Below are 18,003 nucleotides of genomic sequence, written 5' to 3' on the forward strand. Positions count from 1 at the left end.
GGAGCAGTACCTCCGTTGTTTTGTGTCTCACCATCAGGACAATTGGTCTGACCTGCTTCCTTGGGCTGAATTTGCTCGGAATAACGCCACCCATGATTCTTCCGGCAAAAGCCCTTTTTACGTCGTCTATGGCCAGCATCCCGTTGTTCTCCCGGCTGCATTCTCCTCCCAGGGCATGCCAGTTCTGGATGAGCATTTGGCTGGTTTGCGTAATACTTGGGAGCAGGTTCAGCGTTCTTTGGTTGACTCTGCTGCTCGCCAGAAGGCTCAGGCTGACAAGCATCGCAGAGCGGCTCCTTCCTATGTTGTGGGGGACAGAGTTTTGCTTTCCACGCGGAATATTCGCCTCCGGGTGCCTTCTATGAAATTGGCTCCCCGCTTCATTGGTCCTTATCGTATTATACATAAGGTTAATCCCGTTTCTTATGCCTTGGGTCTGCCTAAGAATCTGCGCATACCTAATGTTTTTCACACCTCGTTGTTGAAGCCTTACGTACGCAACCGCTATACCCGGCATACTCCTCCTCCTCCTCCTGTCTCTGTGGAGGGTCATGAGGAATTTGAAGTGTCTGCTGTTCTTGACTCTCGTTTCCTTAGGGGTCGACTTCAGTACTTGGTACATTGGAAGGGTTATGGGCCTGAGGAGCGCAGTTGGATTTCTGCTGATGCTGTTCATGCTCCCCGCCTTGTGCGTTCTTTCCATTCACGTTTTCCTGCCCGACCTAGTCCTGCCCGCCCGGAGGGCGTGTCCTCAGGGGGGGGGTACTGTAGCGTTACTCACCTTTCCCAGGGGCCGGCCGCGGTCCTCTCTTCAAGCCGCGCGCGTTCCTGCGGCTCATCCGACGCTTCAGACAGGAAGGCGGGCAGTGACCGCGAGATGCGGTCACATGTCCCGCCTGAATCTAAGAGTGAGCCGCGAGTCTCGGGCGCGCTCTTAAAGAGACAGTGGGAGCCTAAATTGCCAAAAGGCTCCCATTGGCCCCTGTCATCCCACACACCCCATACACTTACCTTTTGGGGGGGGTGGAAGTGACAGGAGCCAATCACATTAGTTTTGAACCTATTTATACTTACCCTTTTCCCTTAGTTCCTTGCCCTATCGTGGTTTCTGCTACAGTTCCCTTTAGCGCTTGTTGTGTTCAGTTGTGTTCCTCCGTACTTGACCTCGGCTTTGTATTCTGACTTCGTTTTCGCTTTATCCTTGTCTGTTCTGTTTGCCAGCTTGCTGTTTCCTGTGTACCAGACCCCGGCTTGTCCTCGTTTACGCTGTCTCTTTGTGCCCTTGACCTCGGATTGTTCCTGACTCTGTACTTCTCCTATATACGTCGAGTCCGCCCATTCTAAGGTCCGGTAGACGTATCTCTCCTCTGTTCTGCCTTCTTTTTAGCTGGATCCTGCGTGTAGGGGTATATTCTCGTTACAAAGGTCTAGTTACCAGTGGGGTACCTCAGGGATCTGTACTTGGACCCATTCTCTTTAATATTTTTATTAGTGATATTACAGAAGATTTGCAACAGGGTTTATGTTCCAGGAGGATAAGCCAATTGGCAAATAATGTAGCGAAACTAGAAAAATTATCAGAGCTGTTGCAACTGACATTTAATGTGGATAAGGGCAAGATAATGCATATTGTGCGTAAAAACGCAAGGGCAAAGTACAGAATATTTGATAGAGTCCTAACCTCAACATCTGCGGAAAGGAATTCAGGGGTAATTATTTCTGATGACTTAAAGGTAGGCAGACAATGTAACAGAGCAGCAGGAAATACTAGCAGAATGATTAGTTGTACAGGGAGAGGTATTAGCAGTAGAAAGAGGGAAGTGCTCATGCCATTGTACAGAATACTGGTGAGACCTCACTTGGAGTATTGTACACAGTACTGGAGACCGTATCTCCAGAAGGATATTGATACTTTGGAAAGAGTTCAGAGAAGGGCTACTAAATGGGTTCATGGATTGCAGGATAAAACTTACCAGGAAAGGTTAAAGGATCTTAACATGTATAGCTTGGAAGAAAGACGAGAGAGGGGGATATGATAGAAACATTTAAATACATAAAGGGAATCAACAGAGTAAAGGAGGCGACCATATTTAAAAGAAGAAAAACTACCACAACAAGAGGACATAGTCTTAAATTAGAGGAGCAAAGGTTTAAAAATAATATCCGGAAGTATTACTTTAGTGAGAGGGTAGTGGAAGCATGGGATAGCCTTCCAGCTGAAGTGGTAGAGGTTAACACAGTGAAGGAGTTTAAGCATGCGCGGGATATGCATAATGCTATCCTAACTATAAGATAAGGCCAGGGACTAGTGAAAGTATGTTTAAAAATTCAGCAGACTAGATGGGCCGAATGGTTATTACCTGCTGTCACATTCTATGTATCTATGTAATAGACTGAAAATGGTCAACTGGAACTTTCAGCCAATGCTTCTTCATTAGTCCAAGCAACACAGAGGGCATGTACTGATTGGGGCACTCATTTATCATAAAACTATTAAAAACTTTTTAACACTGAATGGAAGTAAAGTGCGAGGAAACTCCAGACACTATTATTACCTCAAAGAGATGAAGCAGGTACAGTGCCTACAATACCCTTTTAATTACAACAAGCATCACTTAACACGGTAAAACAGTACTGAAAAAACAGACATGTTAAAACACTTATAATCCTACATGCGGAAGATGATCAACTAACTTGCATCATACCTGAAAGCACAGGAAAGGCAAGGTGTAACTAATTACAGAAACTTTAGAAACTAATGGAAGCTCATCATATTGGACAAAACATGTCACAAACTACGTCAAATGAGGTGGTTCCAGAACTCTTACGTGATCAGTGGAATAAAAAACACTTAAGAGGGAGCAAGTTGGAGTTTGTAAATGTTGTATATAACACGTGCAGTGAGTTTCCTTAGTTGTCAACCCACATGGTTTTTATATACGGGTTTCTAATGATAAAGGTAGTTTAATACTCACAAAGTGAATGGTATAATACAATTTATTATATTATACTATAGACCCATTTATTCTCTTCTCTTTTAACTGCTATACAACAGACCATTTTTTAAGTTTGGTAGGGTCTGTCCCTCTCTATATGATACTGTGAAACACAAAGTTGGGCAGAAGGAGCTCTGGTTGATGTAAGATTTGCCAAAAGGGTATTTTATATAAATTAGGAATACCATCATCACAATAAATATATATATATGTTTATATATATATATATATATATATATATACAATTATCTTTGAAGAAGAATTTGATATGCTTAGGTGAATATTGAAAATATTGTATACGTATTGAAACGCTCAATAGTTTTTATTTATTTATTTTCCTGTTTTATTTACATGAGTATGAGGATATAAGATTGTTTACTCTTGAGGACATTTGTTGAGGACATGTTTTTGAGAACTGGACATGAGCAGGAATGGGCAAACGCCACATGAGACAAGAAGACAGTGCCCACAGAAGACTGTATAAAAGAAATATAAAAGAAACCAGAATAAGAGACAAGAGGCTCCTGATCAAAGCACTCAGAATAACATGAAGGAAGAACGTAGAAAGAGACACAGATATATTTACTGTGGAGAGAAACCGGTCAAGCAAATGTCACATGATAGAATGCTTTAGGATTTTTTGTTATGTTCCTTTAAATGGACGGGGTAGATACATAGTTGCAGTGGTTATAGTGTCACTCTCCGTTAAAACATTTTATGATTTGAGACACAAACTCTCTCCAGCACAGCATATATAGATATATCGTCCAGAAGTTTAGCAGGAAAATACGTCTTCCATTTCTTGTAGACTTTATTTGTTTTTAATTGTATTTTTCCTCCTTCTATCAGACTTTAAGTTTTAAGTACTATAACAAATATGTATTGAAATTAAAATCCAGGACCTTACTTTTATTGCCTGCCAGCGCCTCTAGGAAGGTTTCTTAGGAGTACCCAAAATGTTAGATGTCTGCGGTGCAAGTGACATTGTAAATAATAGCTGGGATTTCATATTCTGTACGACTGAATACGGAATGCGGATATCTAATCTCCATCCAACAGGATGTTTCCCAGTGTATCAAACCTTACATATCAAGTTCTTGCAGTTCTTGCTCTCGATATTGCCGTGGAATAAATCGCTTTATTGATTGAAAACCAAGTTTTTTAGCAACTGTTTGTCAGTGTTAAAGAAGGCTATGTATTGAGCGAGACCATGTGTGTGACAAATAATCAAGCAGTAGGTGGAGCTACAGCAAGTGAATGCAGTTGAATAGAATACACAGATTATCTCATTTAATCGTCTTTCCTGTTTTAATCGATACTTTTTTACCGTTTATGCTGTGTTTTCTGATATTCTATAAAAAATCCTTGTTTGATTCCAATGGCTTTGTGGGTTATATCATGCTTGCATTATTAAGAGAAAAATTAGAAATGATAGATTATAGATAGTAATGTTTTAAAATATAACTGCTATATTTTTTAAACTGAAAAACAATGCAAATAGAGATTATGAACTCTCTATATATTTCAGTATTTGATTGGGAACCGCATCCACATTCTAGCTTTGGCCTGTAGCAAATTTAAATGTACTGGAAATGTATATGCGTTGTTTGTCTGAATATAAATCTTATTTACCTGACTAGACAGGGTACAAAGTAGACCCCAGGGAAGAACACAAATACAGAACAATTTCAAAATATTGAGTTATTACAGTTGTTGTTTATTGTTAGCTAGCAATCTTTCAGAAGATGCTCAAAATTCTGTTTGTTCACTATACCAGGTATATTACTGCTGCACACAAACTAGGTATGTATCTGTCAAAGGCCATTGCAGGTTGCCAATATAGCTTGTGTATTAATCCCAACGGGTGTCTAGAGTTAACTCTGTCCCCCTCCTTCCATACACATTTTCGACAGGGGTTCTGCACATACAGTGACGACTGACAAGAAATTCCCCTTTGGAAACTGGACTAGTGATGGTGTGAAAATGTATATCACATATGCTTATTGTCAAATATTTCAGTATAGAAAGCAATGCAAAACTAAACCAACAATGTTGTTGGCAAGATATATGATGGTAGTGAAATTGTTAACTTTTATTAATTAACTAACACATTAATATTTAAATCCATTGTGATGTACACTACCCCTGTTGCACAAAGTACTACAAACATTTTAAAGGAAATTGTTCACATTTAAATAGAGCATGGCTAATTGTGTTACCTTGTTCACTTTTTTAATTTACACACACAGGTTTAAGTCATGACAGTGCAGACGTCATATTATCCATGTTTAACTGTAAGATGCCATGCTTCATATGATCGAAAAGAGATTTTTGGAATGACAGAATGGGAAGATACTAGGTTGGGTTTAAAACTCATCTTTTTCTACAAATGTTAGTTCAATAAATAAACATTACTATATCTAGCGCAAGGTTCAGTTACTTTGTGAGAATACTAATACATTGTTTGCAAACACATTTAATGTATAATCTTGATCTTCGTAAGATCAAATATTTCATGAATATGTATTTGAGTCTACAGGGACAGTCTTAATGTCATCCAGTTGTCCAACATATAAATTATTGGTGCATGCTATAAGTGCACATTTACATTTATTGGATAAAATGACATTACGGATATTATACACATTTTAGTTATATGCATACTCCCATTGGCACACAGTCAGGGGAAAATCATTCTGCTTGAAATGTTACAATGCAATTTAACTCTTTAACTACATGTGACTGCTATCACGAAACCAAGGGATTTGTCCAAGGCCGGGCCTTAAGGGGTTAAACAGAAACAGGTCTTCTTGATACCATGACATTTTGGTGGGACTAATAAAAAAAGTAATAGGGTTCTGTGTATTTTTATTTTTATTTTTTTTTATCTGTTACGACCACCTTAGATTAATTCTGATATAAGGATACTATTGAGTGAGACAGATAGCCTAAGAGAGGGGGAGGGAGAAAAGAGAGGAGTAGGCAGGAGGAGGCTGCTATCACATCACTCCTGCAAAGACAGAACACTTGCAAATTATCCTTTTCTGGTGTAACAGGGATACAGAGAGAATTACTACCAACAGCTGATATCCTCAATTTGAGTAAACTAAGGTAAGTTCTATTTGCATTTCTCTGTAATGCTACACGGCTGCTTTTTGCTGCATTTCAACAATGAGACTATATCGTGCTTATTGCTCTGAGATCTTGAAATCAGCAGTGCAATAGCCAGCCCAGGCAAATCAATAGACTGAAACAAGCAACAATCCTTGATGTTGAAACACATTCGCTACATGATTAGATTGGTACCCCGTATAAAAAGTGTAGAGCACAGAACAGTGTTATTGTGATGCAAACTTGTGATGTGCACGATATTGGGCTTCTGAATTTACATTTCAATGTGAAAGAATATTCTACAGAGGGTGTTATAAATAAATACAATATGTGATGGTAATTAAAACAATTAGAGCAATTTAGTAGAGGATGGGTTTGTCCATGCATTTAGAGTAGAGATTTTACACAACATTACTACATTGTTTTTGTTTCGTGATAACATCATGTAGCAGTTTGTAAAGAGGTTAAAATAAATTAATAAACCTGCAAAGAGAATAAACCTGCTCTCGTACCATTAGGTTGAAAGGAGAACCATGACAGCTGAGAAGACAATACCTGTAATTAATGGCAAAGCAGAAGACACTTTGGATCCAGAGATTTCAAGCACTAATGTGGTACAAAGCAATGACAAGAAAGTGAATGAAAGGGGTCACTGGAATAATAAGGTGGAATTTGTTCTGTCAGTGGCTGGAGAAATTATTGGACTTGGAAATGTATGGAGGTTTCCCTATCTTTGCTACAAAAATGGAGGAGGTAAGAATGGCCCATGGGAACATTGACAAAAGCATGGAGAATAGATCATACCGTGTGCTACTAAGTGTCTTTTGACGTTAACACTATTATGTGGAATTTAAACTTTATTCAAAGGGGCACAACGTATAGTTGTCTAATGACTCAATAAAATAAGTGTTGCAATATTTAAAATAGGAAATAAACACTTTGTTTCAGAGATCAAAACAATTATAATAAAAAGTACAAACTATTTGATATTTTATTACTATTTTTGTAATAAATTTCAGTTATTACGCTAGTAGTACATCACATGCAGTTGTTTAACGTGATAAGTCAAGTTTTGTGTTTCTGTTTTCAGTAGAAATAATTTCTACTCTTCTAAAAGGAATGTTATGGTGCCAGTAATACAAAGCTGTATTCCTGGATTCCTGGCACTAAAGCTGCCTTTGCCTCCCCCTTGCACCATCCTCCCATCCCGGTGAATAATGGGTCAAAAACCCGCCTCCTCTGATATCCCTCTTTGAGCGTGCGCTAATGTGCCTCCCCATAGAAAAAGCGTTCAATGCACAGCGTGAGGATGTACAGCGTCAGTCAAGGTACCAATGGTCCGTTAGGATCCAGGAAGCGCATTCTGTGGCTGTCTAGTTGACAGTCACCGGAAGCAGACTTAGTGCTGCAATGTAAGCATTGTAGTTTCTCTGGAAGTGCAATGTTTTACATTGCAGCACTAAGTGCAATAGGCACACTGTCCCCAGACCACGTCAATGAGCTGAAGTGGTCTGGGTGCCTATAGTGTCCGTTTAAGTATTAGGTGATTTTTTTTTTTTTTTTTTAGAGTAAGCCTTTTTCACGCTACAGCATCTTTCCATGTGTACTTGTGAAAATGTTCTAAATGGAGCATTAAAGAAACACCATAAGTACCAAAACCACAACAACTCACTTTAGTGGTCATGGTGCCAGTGCTACAATTTAGAACAGTTTGACCTCTTACCTGGGGTCTGCTGAGTAGGTCTCCCCACCTCCTCTACTGACAATGGAGAGCCATAATGAGTTAAGACTGGTGATGCAGAGCTTAGCTTATTGGCTGTGAATGATCAGATGACACTTTCAGAAAATTAGCTCAGGAGAGCTTAGCAGCTTACTGCTGTCTGTCTTCAGTATTGGAGGCTGGTCTCCAGGTAAGAATTCAAACCTTTCTAAATGGTTTGACTATTATAATGAGAGCACTCCAGATGCCATAAACACTACAGTAAGCTGTGGTGATTATGGTGTTTGGTGTGTTCCTTTAAATTTACAACAGTTCTTTAAAGGGAAACTCCAGTGCCAGGAAAACAATCCGTTTTCCTGGCACTGCAGGTCCCCTCTCCCTCCCACCCCCCATTCCCCGGTTACTGAAGGGATGAAAACCCCTTCAGTCACTTACCTGAGACAGCGACGATGTACCTCGTCGCTGCCTCCTCCGCCACGCCGCTCCTCCTACTGACTCAGTTGGCCGGTGCATTAGGTCTCCCCATAGGTCTCCCCATAGGAAAGCATTGAAAAAGATTGAAAAAGATTTTCAATGCTTTCCTATGGGGAAATGAGCGACGCTGGAGGTCCTCACACAGCGTGAGGACGTCCAGCGACGCTCTAGCACAGATAATCTGTGCTATGAGTCAGGAAGTGCCCTCTAGTGGCTGTCTATTAGAGAGGTGGAGTTAACCCTGCAAGGTAATTATTGCAGTTTATAAAAAACTGCAATAATTACACTTGCAGGATTAAGAGTAGTGGGAGTTGGCACCCAGACCACTCCAATGGGCAGAAGTGGTCTGGGTGCCTGGAGTGTCCCTTTTATACTGATTGTAGAATTCTCTAAACCTTTTCTCTCATATAGAGTTTGACTAACGAAAATTAATTAGCTGCTCCACTTTACACAGTGTTGGTGTACACTGCTCACAATATACCACTTGTTTGCTTTCACTGCTCCCCCTTGAGTAAAAAATAATAATTAATGAGTGAAGAACTCATAGGTTAGAAAACAAAGGAGACATAATTTACAATGTATGACTGCATTCCTTCCAGGAGTGTAAAATTTCAATTAATATTTAAAAGTGCACAAATTGAAATACTGGAGTGTTTTTCTGTTAAAAATAAAAAAATCAACTAAGAAAAAAACTCCAATAAAACAAATTCCGCAAGACAATTTTTTTTAAACGGTACTATTAGTCGGGCTAGTCCCAAACCAATCAAACAGGATAAATATAGAAACACAATGTTTACAGTGCCGAGATGCGCAAGTGTTCTCATTGCAATCTTATTCTTATTGCAATCTCTTTACACCTTTTACACCAATGCAACCTCAGCGAACCATAATTTTACTGTCACAAGGTCCCTGTGCATAGAAATCAGTGATAGAATTATTTATACAGGCCTTATAGCCCATTAGAAGTCTTCAGTTGTGCATTGTGATTTGCTTAATGTTAATACAGAAAATGCTAGGGCACAGTTAACTGGATGACACATGGGCACAAAAAGCATTTACATTTCATACATTCTTTTTAAATCTATCAAACAAGAGCATCTAAACGTATACTAAAGCTGTAATTCTAACAATATATTTTGCGGGATCCTATTTCCACAGGTGATGATTTAAGGTCTTACACTAAAAGATAATAAAGGCAGCATTAAAGGGACACTGTAGGCACCAAGAATACTTCAGCTCGTTGAAGTGGTCTGGGTGCAATGTCCCATCGCCCTTAACCTTGAGTATGTAATTATTGCAGTTTTTATAAACTGCAATAATTACCTGCTAGGGTTAAGTCAACCAGACAGCCACTAGAGAGACTTCCGGGCTTTAAGGTGACTTTTGGTAACCTAAATGACGCTGGACATCCTCACAGTATGCATGAGGAATCCCCAAAGGAAAGCATTGATGGAGGGGCTTGATGGAGGAGGAGTGTTTTCTTGGCACTATAGTTTCCCTGTAATTCAATAAACAGAAATTTACACTTTATCGCAACAAGTATAAAAAAGAGATAAGAACTAGCTGTCCAATAAAACTGGACGACAATCAAACATTAAGAAAGACAAGTACAACGTAATATACTATACAATAATTTCATCCACCGACAATTCACCAGGTTGGACTCTAAATTCCGGGGATTTATTTCTATAGTGCATTATTTTGTATTTGACTTTCTTAATGTTTGAGCGTGGTCTGGCTCCTTGGTCATCAAGTTCATATCTTTTAGCGTTTTAAATATTTAGTGAGTCACCCCCACTTTTATAAGGTTAAGTAGCTTTTCCAAAACAATTTGTTTCCTATTATTTACTAAAATTTCCCACTTATATACTTACTTTTTGTTTTATGTGATTTTCTCGGCTTTTAATTACAATGTTACATGATGTACATAACATAATATTATTTTACAGGATTTTTCTTTTAAAGTTTCGGGAAGGAAAATTAATACCTAGAGGTAACGGTGTAGATAAGGATTCAAATTTTAATTAAAACGATTACCGTTTAATGGGACTTCGTGGCAAACAGGGCCAAGGGATTCGGTACATGTAAGCCAAATTAGTATATGAAAGGGGGTGGCTTAGTTCTCTGCCTCCTGTGGTCCTGTTTCATAATGATAATATGCTAGTTTTATAGGAGAATGGCATAATGAAAAATAGACATTAACACCTTTTCTTAAAGTATGATATTGGTCGTAAATGTTAGTATAACAGATATGCATAGGATCTCATCTCACTACCTAGAGTAAGACATTGTCTATGGGTATTACAGGATGAGATTTTAGTAGAATGAGCTCTGTGTGGATTAATATACTAGACTAAAATTTATATTTTTTATTTCTATTAATATAATATATTACATTTGAATGCATTGAGGTCCATAAGTATTAGTATATCATTCTAGCATTATATAAAGTCATTGGGTGATAATACAGGAGATATAGGTGGGCGAAAATATGGCAGGTAAAGTCTCTGGAAAGAGGGTATAGTGATCCACTCAATACTTTTCCAAAATTTCCCTCCTTCATTTTGCTCCTATTGTATCTTTTTTCAGGGTATGAATACACAATAATATGACAAATGTAATTTACACTGTAGGCCTGTTAGCTTACCCTAGATTTCAAATGGAACCATATGGCAATGTGTTGGTATTGAGATTCAAGGTGTGATTTCTGAAACCTAATCCCTCCCAATGTGGGAAGAGTAGGAGGAGCAAGCTGAATGTAACGAGGTAAGGTAAATCAGCATCCCATTTTTCTTTATCCTTTGTTTAGGCATCTAGGCATCTATTGTACCAACATAGCAGACAGGGTTTGTTACTTGCCCTTTCCCCCATTTATTGGTGCATTTGAAAAGGGAGTAATAGTTATAAGTATAGATCGGGTTATCCTCAATCCACATTTGTACAACTACCCCTTATCATAAATATTAAAGACAAGGGATTGCCTATGTCCTGAATCCAAATAGTCTATGCCCTTTCTAAATGTTGCTGGGTGCTTGAAACCCCTGGATCAATCCACATATAGCCCAAAAACATCAGGGAATACCAAAATATAAGTAGGGCCAGGGAGTGCTCAGTCCTCTGGTCACCTTCAATATAAATTAAAACTACCTGGACCTCTCTGTACCTTTAATTGTTAAAAAGTGGTAAATGGGATCATCCCAAATACTTATATTTAAAAAAAAAATTCAAACTCATATTATACTATGTGACCAAATGAAGGCTCAAGTATCCTTGAATTGATCTTGGTAATTTTTCCCTTCTCTTACTTTCAAGAGAACTTTGGGACCTCTGACACAGTAGATGTGTTGCATTGTTGCATGGGTTGCAAAGCTCTCTTAATTCACCGCTGGTACAGCCACAGAGGAATTAGTTATAAGGGCCTTTTCTCAAGCATAGAACAGTTCATGAAACCTGTTTATTTTATTTTTTTTGTAATTTTATTTTTTATTGAGACATAAAGAATAATACATTCCAACGAGAGCAGGTATACATTGGAGTAACTTGTCACAAGTAATATATTAGAGCAACAGTTGGTGTATACCAATGAGCACTGCCTAATTTTTATTATGTAAACTGTGAATAATTTTTTCCCAAAAGCAAGAGTTAAGTAGAAATGCTAGTAATTCTAAGACTAACTTGCATTCTGAGAGAGAGTTATATATATGTATATATATATATTGTGAAGAACCTACGGTTTGGGCTCCATTAAAGTATATATCCCATTGGGAGGCAGATTTAGGTTCCTCTTTGGAAATTAAGGATTGGGTAGATATTTGGGAAACTGCATCCAAAATATCGATATGTGTAATCTCGCAGGAACAGTTGTTTAAAATATTATTCAGGTGGCATGTGACTCCCGTCTTTTTGTATAAAATAGGCAAAAACTTGAAAGATCTTTGCTGGAGGGGATGTGGTTTACAAGGGACATATTTACATATGTGGTGGTACTGCCCAAAGATTAAAAGCTATTGGGAGGAAATAAGGGAGTTAATTCGGGTGATGATACAGGGAAACATAGAACTTAACCCCTGGATATTTCTGCTATCAAAATCAATAGCAGGTATACCCAGTCACTCGCAGAAATTAATATTTTTAATTCTATTGGCCGCACGCAGATGTATTGATTTTCAGAGTTTTTATGCATTAAAATGCATTTTTTTCCATTACGTTAGAAAGGGACACTCCAATCTATCTCACAACAACAAATAATGGAGACTAACCTGAGTAGGCACTGGGTGCTCATGACAAACAAGAACTTGGAGAGTTCAATAGAGAAGTGGTGCATCTCAATAAGACATCCATGAGAAGGGAGGAGTTAGGGTATCACAAATTAAGAAGTAAAAAAATAACAAATCAGATGCTATTTTTTTAACATATTACATTCAATAGCACACGCTTTAAATTAGAATGTGATAAAGTTGTATTGATTTAATAGAAGTAAATTCAAATTGTATGATTTCCTAACACACAGTGATGGCAAACCTATGGCACGAGTGTCACAGGTGGCTTGCCGAGCCCTCTCTGTGGACACACGGCCATAGGTCGGGGGTGGGGGGGAGATGCTGGCGCCGGTGGGCAGCAATGCAGAGTTTTTGTATCGGGAAGACCTGGAGGCGGGGGGGGGGGGAGGGATCTGGGAAGCAGCTCTCCTGTCCTCCCACAGCAGGCTGTGTGGAGCGTTGCTGCGCGCTCCCACAGGAGAGCTGCAGCCAGACACATACTTACCATCACTGGGCCACCAGGGCTGGCTGTGCCCCCCCTCCTTCACCAAAGATAAGAAGAAGGGAGGGAGGGATAAAGATTTTATGTATTTTTTTAATATATCTCTACCACCCTCCCACACACAGCACCCCTACCCCCCCCCCCCCCCCCACACACACACAGCACCCCTACCCCACACACACAGGACCCCTATCCCTCACACACACATTACTCCTTCCCCCACACAGTAACTTCCCCCCACACAAAGCACACCCACACACACAGCACTCCTCCCCCCCACACACAGCACCCCTACCCCACACACACAGGACCCCTATCCCTCACACACACATTACTCCTTCCCCCACACAGCAACTTCCCCCCACACAAAGCATCCCCCCACACACAGCACTCCTCCCCCCACACAACACCCCTTCCCACCACACAGCACCCCTCCCCCCCACACACACACAACACTCCTCACACACAGCACTCCTCCCACACACACACACACAGCACCCCTCAAACACACACACAACACCCCCCACACAGTACTCCACTCCACGTGTTTGTGTGTATGTATTCGCAGACTGTGTGTCTGTATTCAGCAGTCTGTGTATACTCAGCAGTCTGTCTGTATGTGTATTCAGCATTGTCTGTATTCAGCAGTCTGATTTATTCAGCAGTGTGTGTGTATTCAGCAGTCTGTGTGTGTGCATTCAGCGGACTATGTGTATGTATACAGCAGTCTGTGTGTATTCAGCGCACTGCGTGAATGTATTCAGCGGACTGTGTTTATGTATTTAGCAGTGTTCTGCAGTCTGTGACAATGTATTCAGCAGTCTGTATGTATGTATTGTATATATGTATTGCATTTGTTGGAGATACTAATAGATATAAGCTTAATTTTATCTATTATTTATATCATTTAAAATTTGTATAATTGAACTCTCTGTTGTGTTCTTCTATTAAAATAAAATATTTTAATTAATTTAGACAACTGTACAAGTTGTTTTTTTCTAAACTTAAAACTCAGTATTTAGGTTTAATTGCCATGTTGGCACTTTGAGGGAAAAGAAGTTGGCATGTATTGCGGTTTGGGCACTCGGGCCATCACTGTCCTTACATGTTATCACATTACATTTGAATGGGGTGAATTATATGGATATTAGATTAGATTAGAATTAAATATTTCAGGAACAAAGAAACAATGATGCCTGTTTTTGTTAATACATTACAGAACAGTGAAATAATATATCTGGGAATTAATACCCTAGATTTGCATGGGCTAATCTCTGTGGGTGCTAAAATATTACATTAAAAGAGGTTGAGGGTTGTGGTGTAAATTCATTAGATTAGAACAAAATGATATTTGAGGGTGTTAATATATCGAAATGGGATTTAATTAAATACTAGTGCATATGTAGGCTGAGCTCCACAAAGTAAAGTCCCCTATGAATTCAGTGATAATGCTGTTATCTTATGGTGAATGTGTATGAGTAAGAAGCTCAATAAAGTAAAGGACATGTCACTTAACCTTCATTAAGTGTCAAAATGTAAGAAATATGGTTGATCTTCTCTGCACATATCTACCTTCTATATCTGAAGTGCAAAATAATATATTCAAATAATAATAATATATTCCGTTGTTGCTATTTGCCCCAGGTCAACATCTTGAGTTTAAATATTCCTTTCACATGTAACTGTGTCATCCTAAACCAGGAACAGTGCTTGAAGGTGCTATTAATGTATAAACATTCTTGCATTTGTTTTCTTATTTAATGACAGTTGCATAAATGGTGTATGTATGTATGTATATATATATATATATATATATATATATATATATATATATATATATATTAGAATTTCTCATATGAGTCATTTATTAAGCATTTCCCAGGAGGCCAATAATTCTCTCTTTCGTTATTATCAAAACACTGTTTAATTAATTTGAGATTTCAAAATATTGACATTGCAGCTTTACAATGATAAAACAATGTATTATACTGTAGATCACATCATATGTCTATGAGTAATACTATTAAAAGCTCTAATTTTGGATATCACTGATGCAACCCCAGAGTTCTTGTAAAACAAAATGAGATTTGATGATGTAATGTTTTTCATATATTGAATCCATATATTGGAATCCACGGTTATGCTGAAACCTGGCATGCTTTCAATATCATTTTCTTTTCAGATCCTAATAATTGTGGTATTTTATTTGGGAATGGTATGCTTACCTCAATTTGTGGCTCTGGCCTGATAGCTGGTGTACTTTTTTGGACTGTGTTTTTAATCGCCTAATTTAACACATTCCACATGATTTAATCAGGCCATCCGACTTTCACTAAAGAGAAATTGTGGGTATTGTGTTTCTGATCTCACTGACGATCAGTCACTAGACATTGTCAGCAAGTTTCCTCCTCTTGAAGGGAAAGCTAAAATTGCTTTCCCAAGGATTACTGGTGCCCTAGGTGAACTTCATCTTTGTTTTACCACTGGACCACCCTGACAGAGGAGCCAACCCGTATCATAAAAATCAGTTTTAGCCCTCCTTTGCTTCTTTCTGTTCTGCAACATACACAATGTTTTTATAAAAAACAATTGCTTACTGCCTTACGGACATTCAGTACTGTCTGTACAGTAAACCTGCCCAAATATGATCTCAGTAAGAATTGTTGGAAACTCAAAGTGATTTTAAAGTTAATTTCACATTTAAGGCAAACGTAGCTGGTAATGTACCTTAAAACAAAGTACTAGATTTTGCATATGCCTTAGATGCTTCTTAATGTGTTGGACTGAAATATTGGGGTGTCAATTAAAATATACAAGAATGTACCATAGATTCTCTCTGTAACTGAAATATTGAGGTGTCAATTAAAATATACAAGGATGTACCATAAATTCTCTCTGTAACTGAAATATTGAGGTGTCAATTAAAATATACAAGGATGTACCATAAATTCTCTCTGTAACTGAAATATGTCTTGCTTTGTTTTATTTAATAGATGATTTAAAAGCAGTTTCCGTATTTTACCTTTCATCTACACGCAGTTTATCTAAGTGATGTCTAAGTGTTGTCTAGAACAAGGGTATTGGAAAAGCAAATTATACTGTCATCATTAATAAGAGGACTGGTGTTTGTATGAGTCGGTACTGATAGGTTTATTGCCTGCAACGTGGTGATTTAGCATGATACATGAAAAGAGAGAGCGAGGAGGGGTTGGGAAAAGCAGAGAAGCCACAAGAGACGTTGGCTGATTATTTTCTGCCTCTATTATAACCTGCTGCTTTTAACTAAATGGATTTGAGAACAGACTGGAGACAACACGCATTGTGCCTTGAGAAGTAGGGTTTGAAGTACTGCACTGGGAATATTAAAAATTCAAGAATAATGAAATGTTTCCATGAGGTTTAACACAACTATGGCAATTTGCTTCTAACCAACACCACAGTGCACAGCATTTTAAAGAATTCTTCTGAGTATTTAACTTTTTCACACAAAAGAGTTTACTCAATAAAATGTGAATAGTAATGAAGTGAAAAAAAATCTAATTTTCTTAATTATCCAAAAGAGAAAAATTGGAAGAGTCTTCCAACTAAGCTATATTGCCAAATTGGCTACTTCAGCCTCACTACAGCTTAATGTAGTGATACCGGAGAAACTGACGGAAGCCAAGCACAGAGAGATGGACACAGGTTTCTTCAGGAAGGAAGAGATTCTTTATTGGATCACCGATCGGGACTCAGAGGGACTAGCGTCACCAAAATACAGCAAAGTCTGAGCCCCGGACAATAGTGCAGGCTCCTTATATAGGCATATAACTCCTCCCATATTAAGCTCCACCCGCACATTCTCTTAACCAATCAACACAAATAAGAATTAACTTCCTGTTTGACCGCATGGCTTGTCCAGCACAATGGAGGAGGGGGAATACTATATCCTGTATTCTTGCACATGCTCCGTACACTACTGATCGTATCTTGCCTCGTGCAACCAACTGATCGATACGTCAGCATATGCACGTACACATGCCACGTGGTAATCTCGGCCTACTAAATTTATTTTTACCGAGATTCCGCCACATTCCCCCCTTTGATGCCTCTTGATATTTTACAATTACTTGAGGCATCACTTAACCTTGGTTTGCTTACACCGCAAGTTACCTTGAACCAGACCAGACTTATCTTATGATGTGAATCTTTTAACACTCATCTTCCTGCATTGGTTCTCCTTGATCTAAAGCCTTATACTTATAAATCGCCATTATCTGTGCAGCAGCCTTCCTCTCTGCTATACTTCCTATCAGGCTTTGCACAGACCTAACTACTAAGGGTATAAGACACGGTAGGAGTAGACACAACAGTAAAATCAGTAGGACTCCACCTACCACTGCCTTAAGCCCTCCAAACCACTCATACCAGCTACCAAACCAACTACTTGGATTATACCCTTTCCATACCTGAGTAGGCACATGCGCTAGTTTAACCATATGGCTAGTAAGCTCAGCTATTGCTTGCCCTTCGTCGTCTATTTGAAGACAGCAATTGCTCAGGTTAAACTTCCCACATACACCTCCCTCTACTGCCAAAAGGTAATCCAAGGCTAATCTATTTTGGTAGACTGCTGTCCTCATCCTGGTGTTATGCTTCGCTAGAAGATTGAGCGCTTGTGATGTCTCGTTAGTGATAATCTCAACCACCGCCTGTAATCTTATAATGCGGTTGAGCATATAAATAGGGGTTCTATAACCAAAGGTACCATCCTCAGCCCACGTGGCTGGCCCATAATAATCTATGATACGCTGGGGAGGCCATTCATTATCTTCCCAGGTACCTATCTCTATGGGTCCCCTTTTCTTCCTATGATTCACATCATACACTTTAACACCTAAAGTCTCACCTGTTTCAATCGGTAACAAGAAGAAGGATGGTTTGAGCATACCCAACACACAT

At 38.8% G+C, this 18,003-nt stretch overlaps 1 protein-coding gene across 1 annotated transcript in view; it reads left to right on the forward strand.

The window, feature by feature from the left end:
* Nucleotides 1-5,990: 5,990 nt before the first annotated feature.
* Nucleotides 5,991-18,003, forward strand: part of SLC6A11 (solute carrier family 6 member 11) — a 218,206-nt gene continuing 206,193 nt past the window's right edge. The window contains exons 1-2 of the mRNA XM_063426928.1: nt 5,991-6,107; nt 6,626-6,860. Of these exons, the coding sequence (XP_063282998.1) occupies nt 6,641-6,860 (220 nt within the window). The 5' untranslated portion in view covers nt 5,991-6,107; nt 6,626-6,640. The remainder of the gene's footprint in view (nt 6,108-6,625; nt 6,861-18,003) is intronic.

This window comes from Pelobates fuscus, chromosome 7 (assembly GCF_036172605.1).
Source record: "Pelobates fuscus isolate aPelFus1 chromosome 7, aPelFus1.pri, whole genome shotgun sequence".
Taxonomy (NCBI): Eukaryota; Metazoa; Chordata; class Amphibia; order Anura; family Pelobatidae; genus Pelobates; species Pelobates fuscus.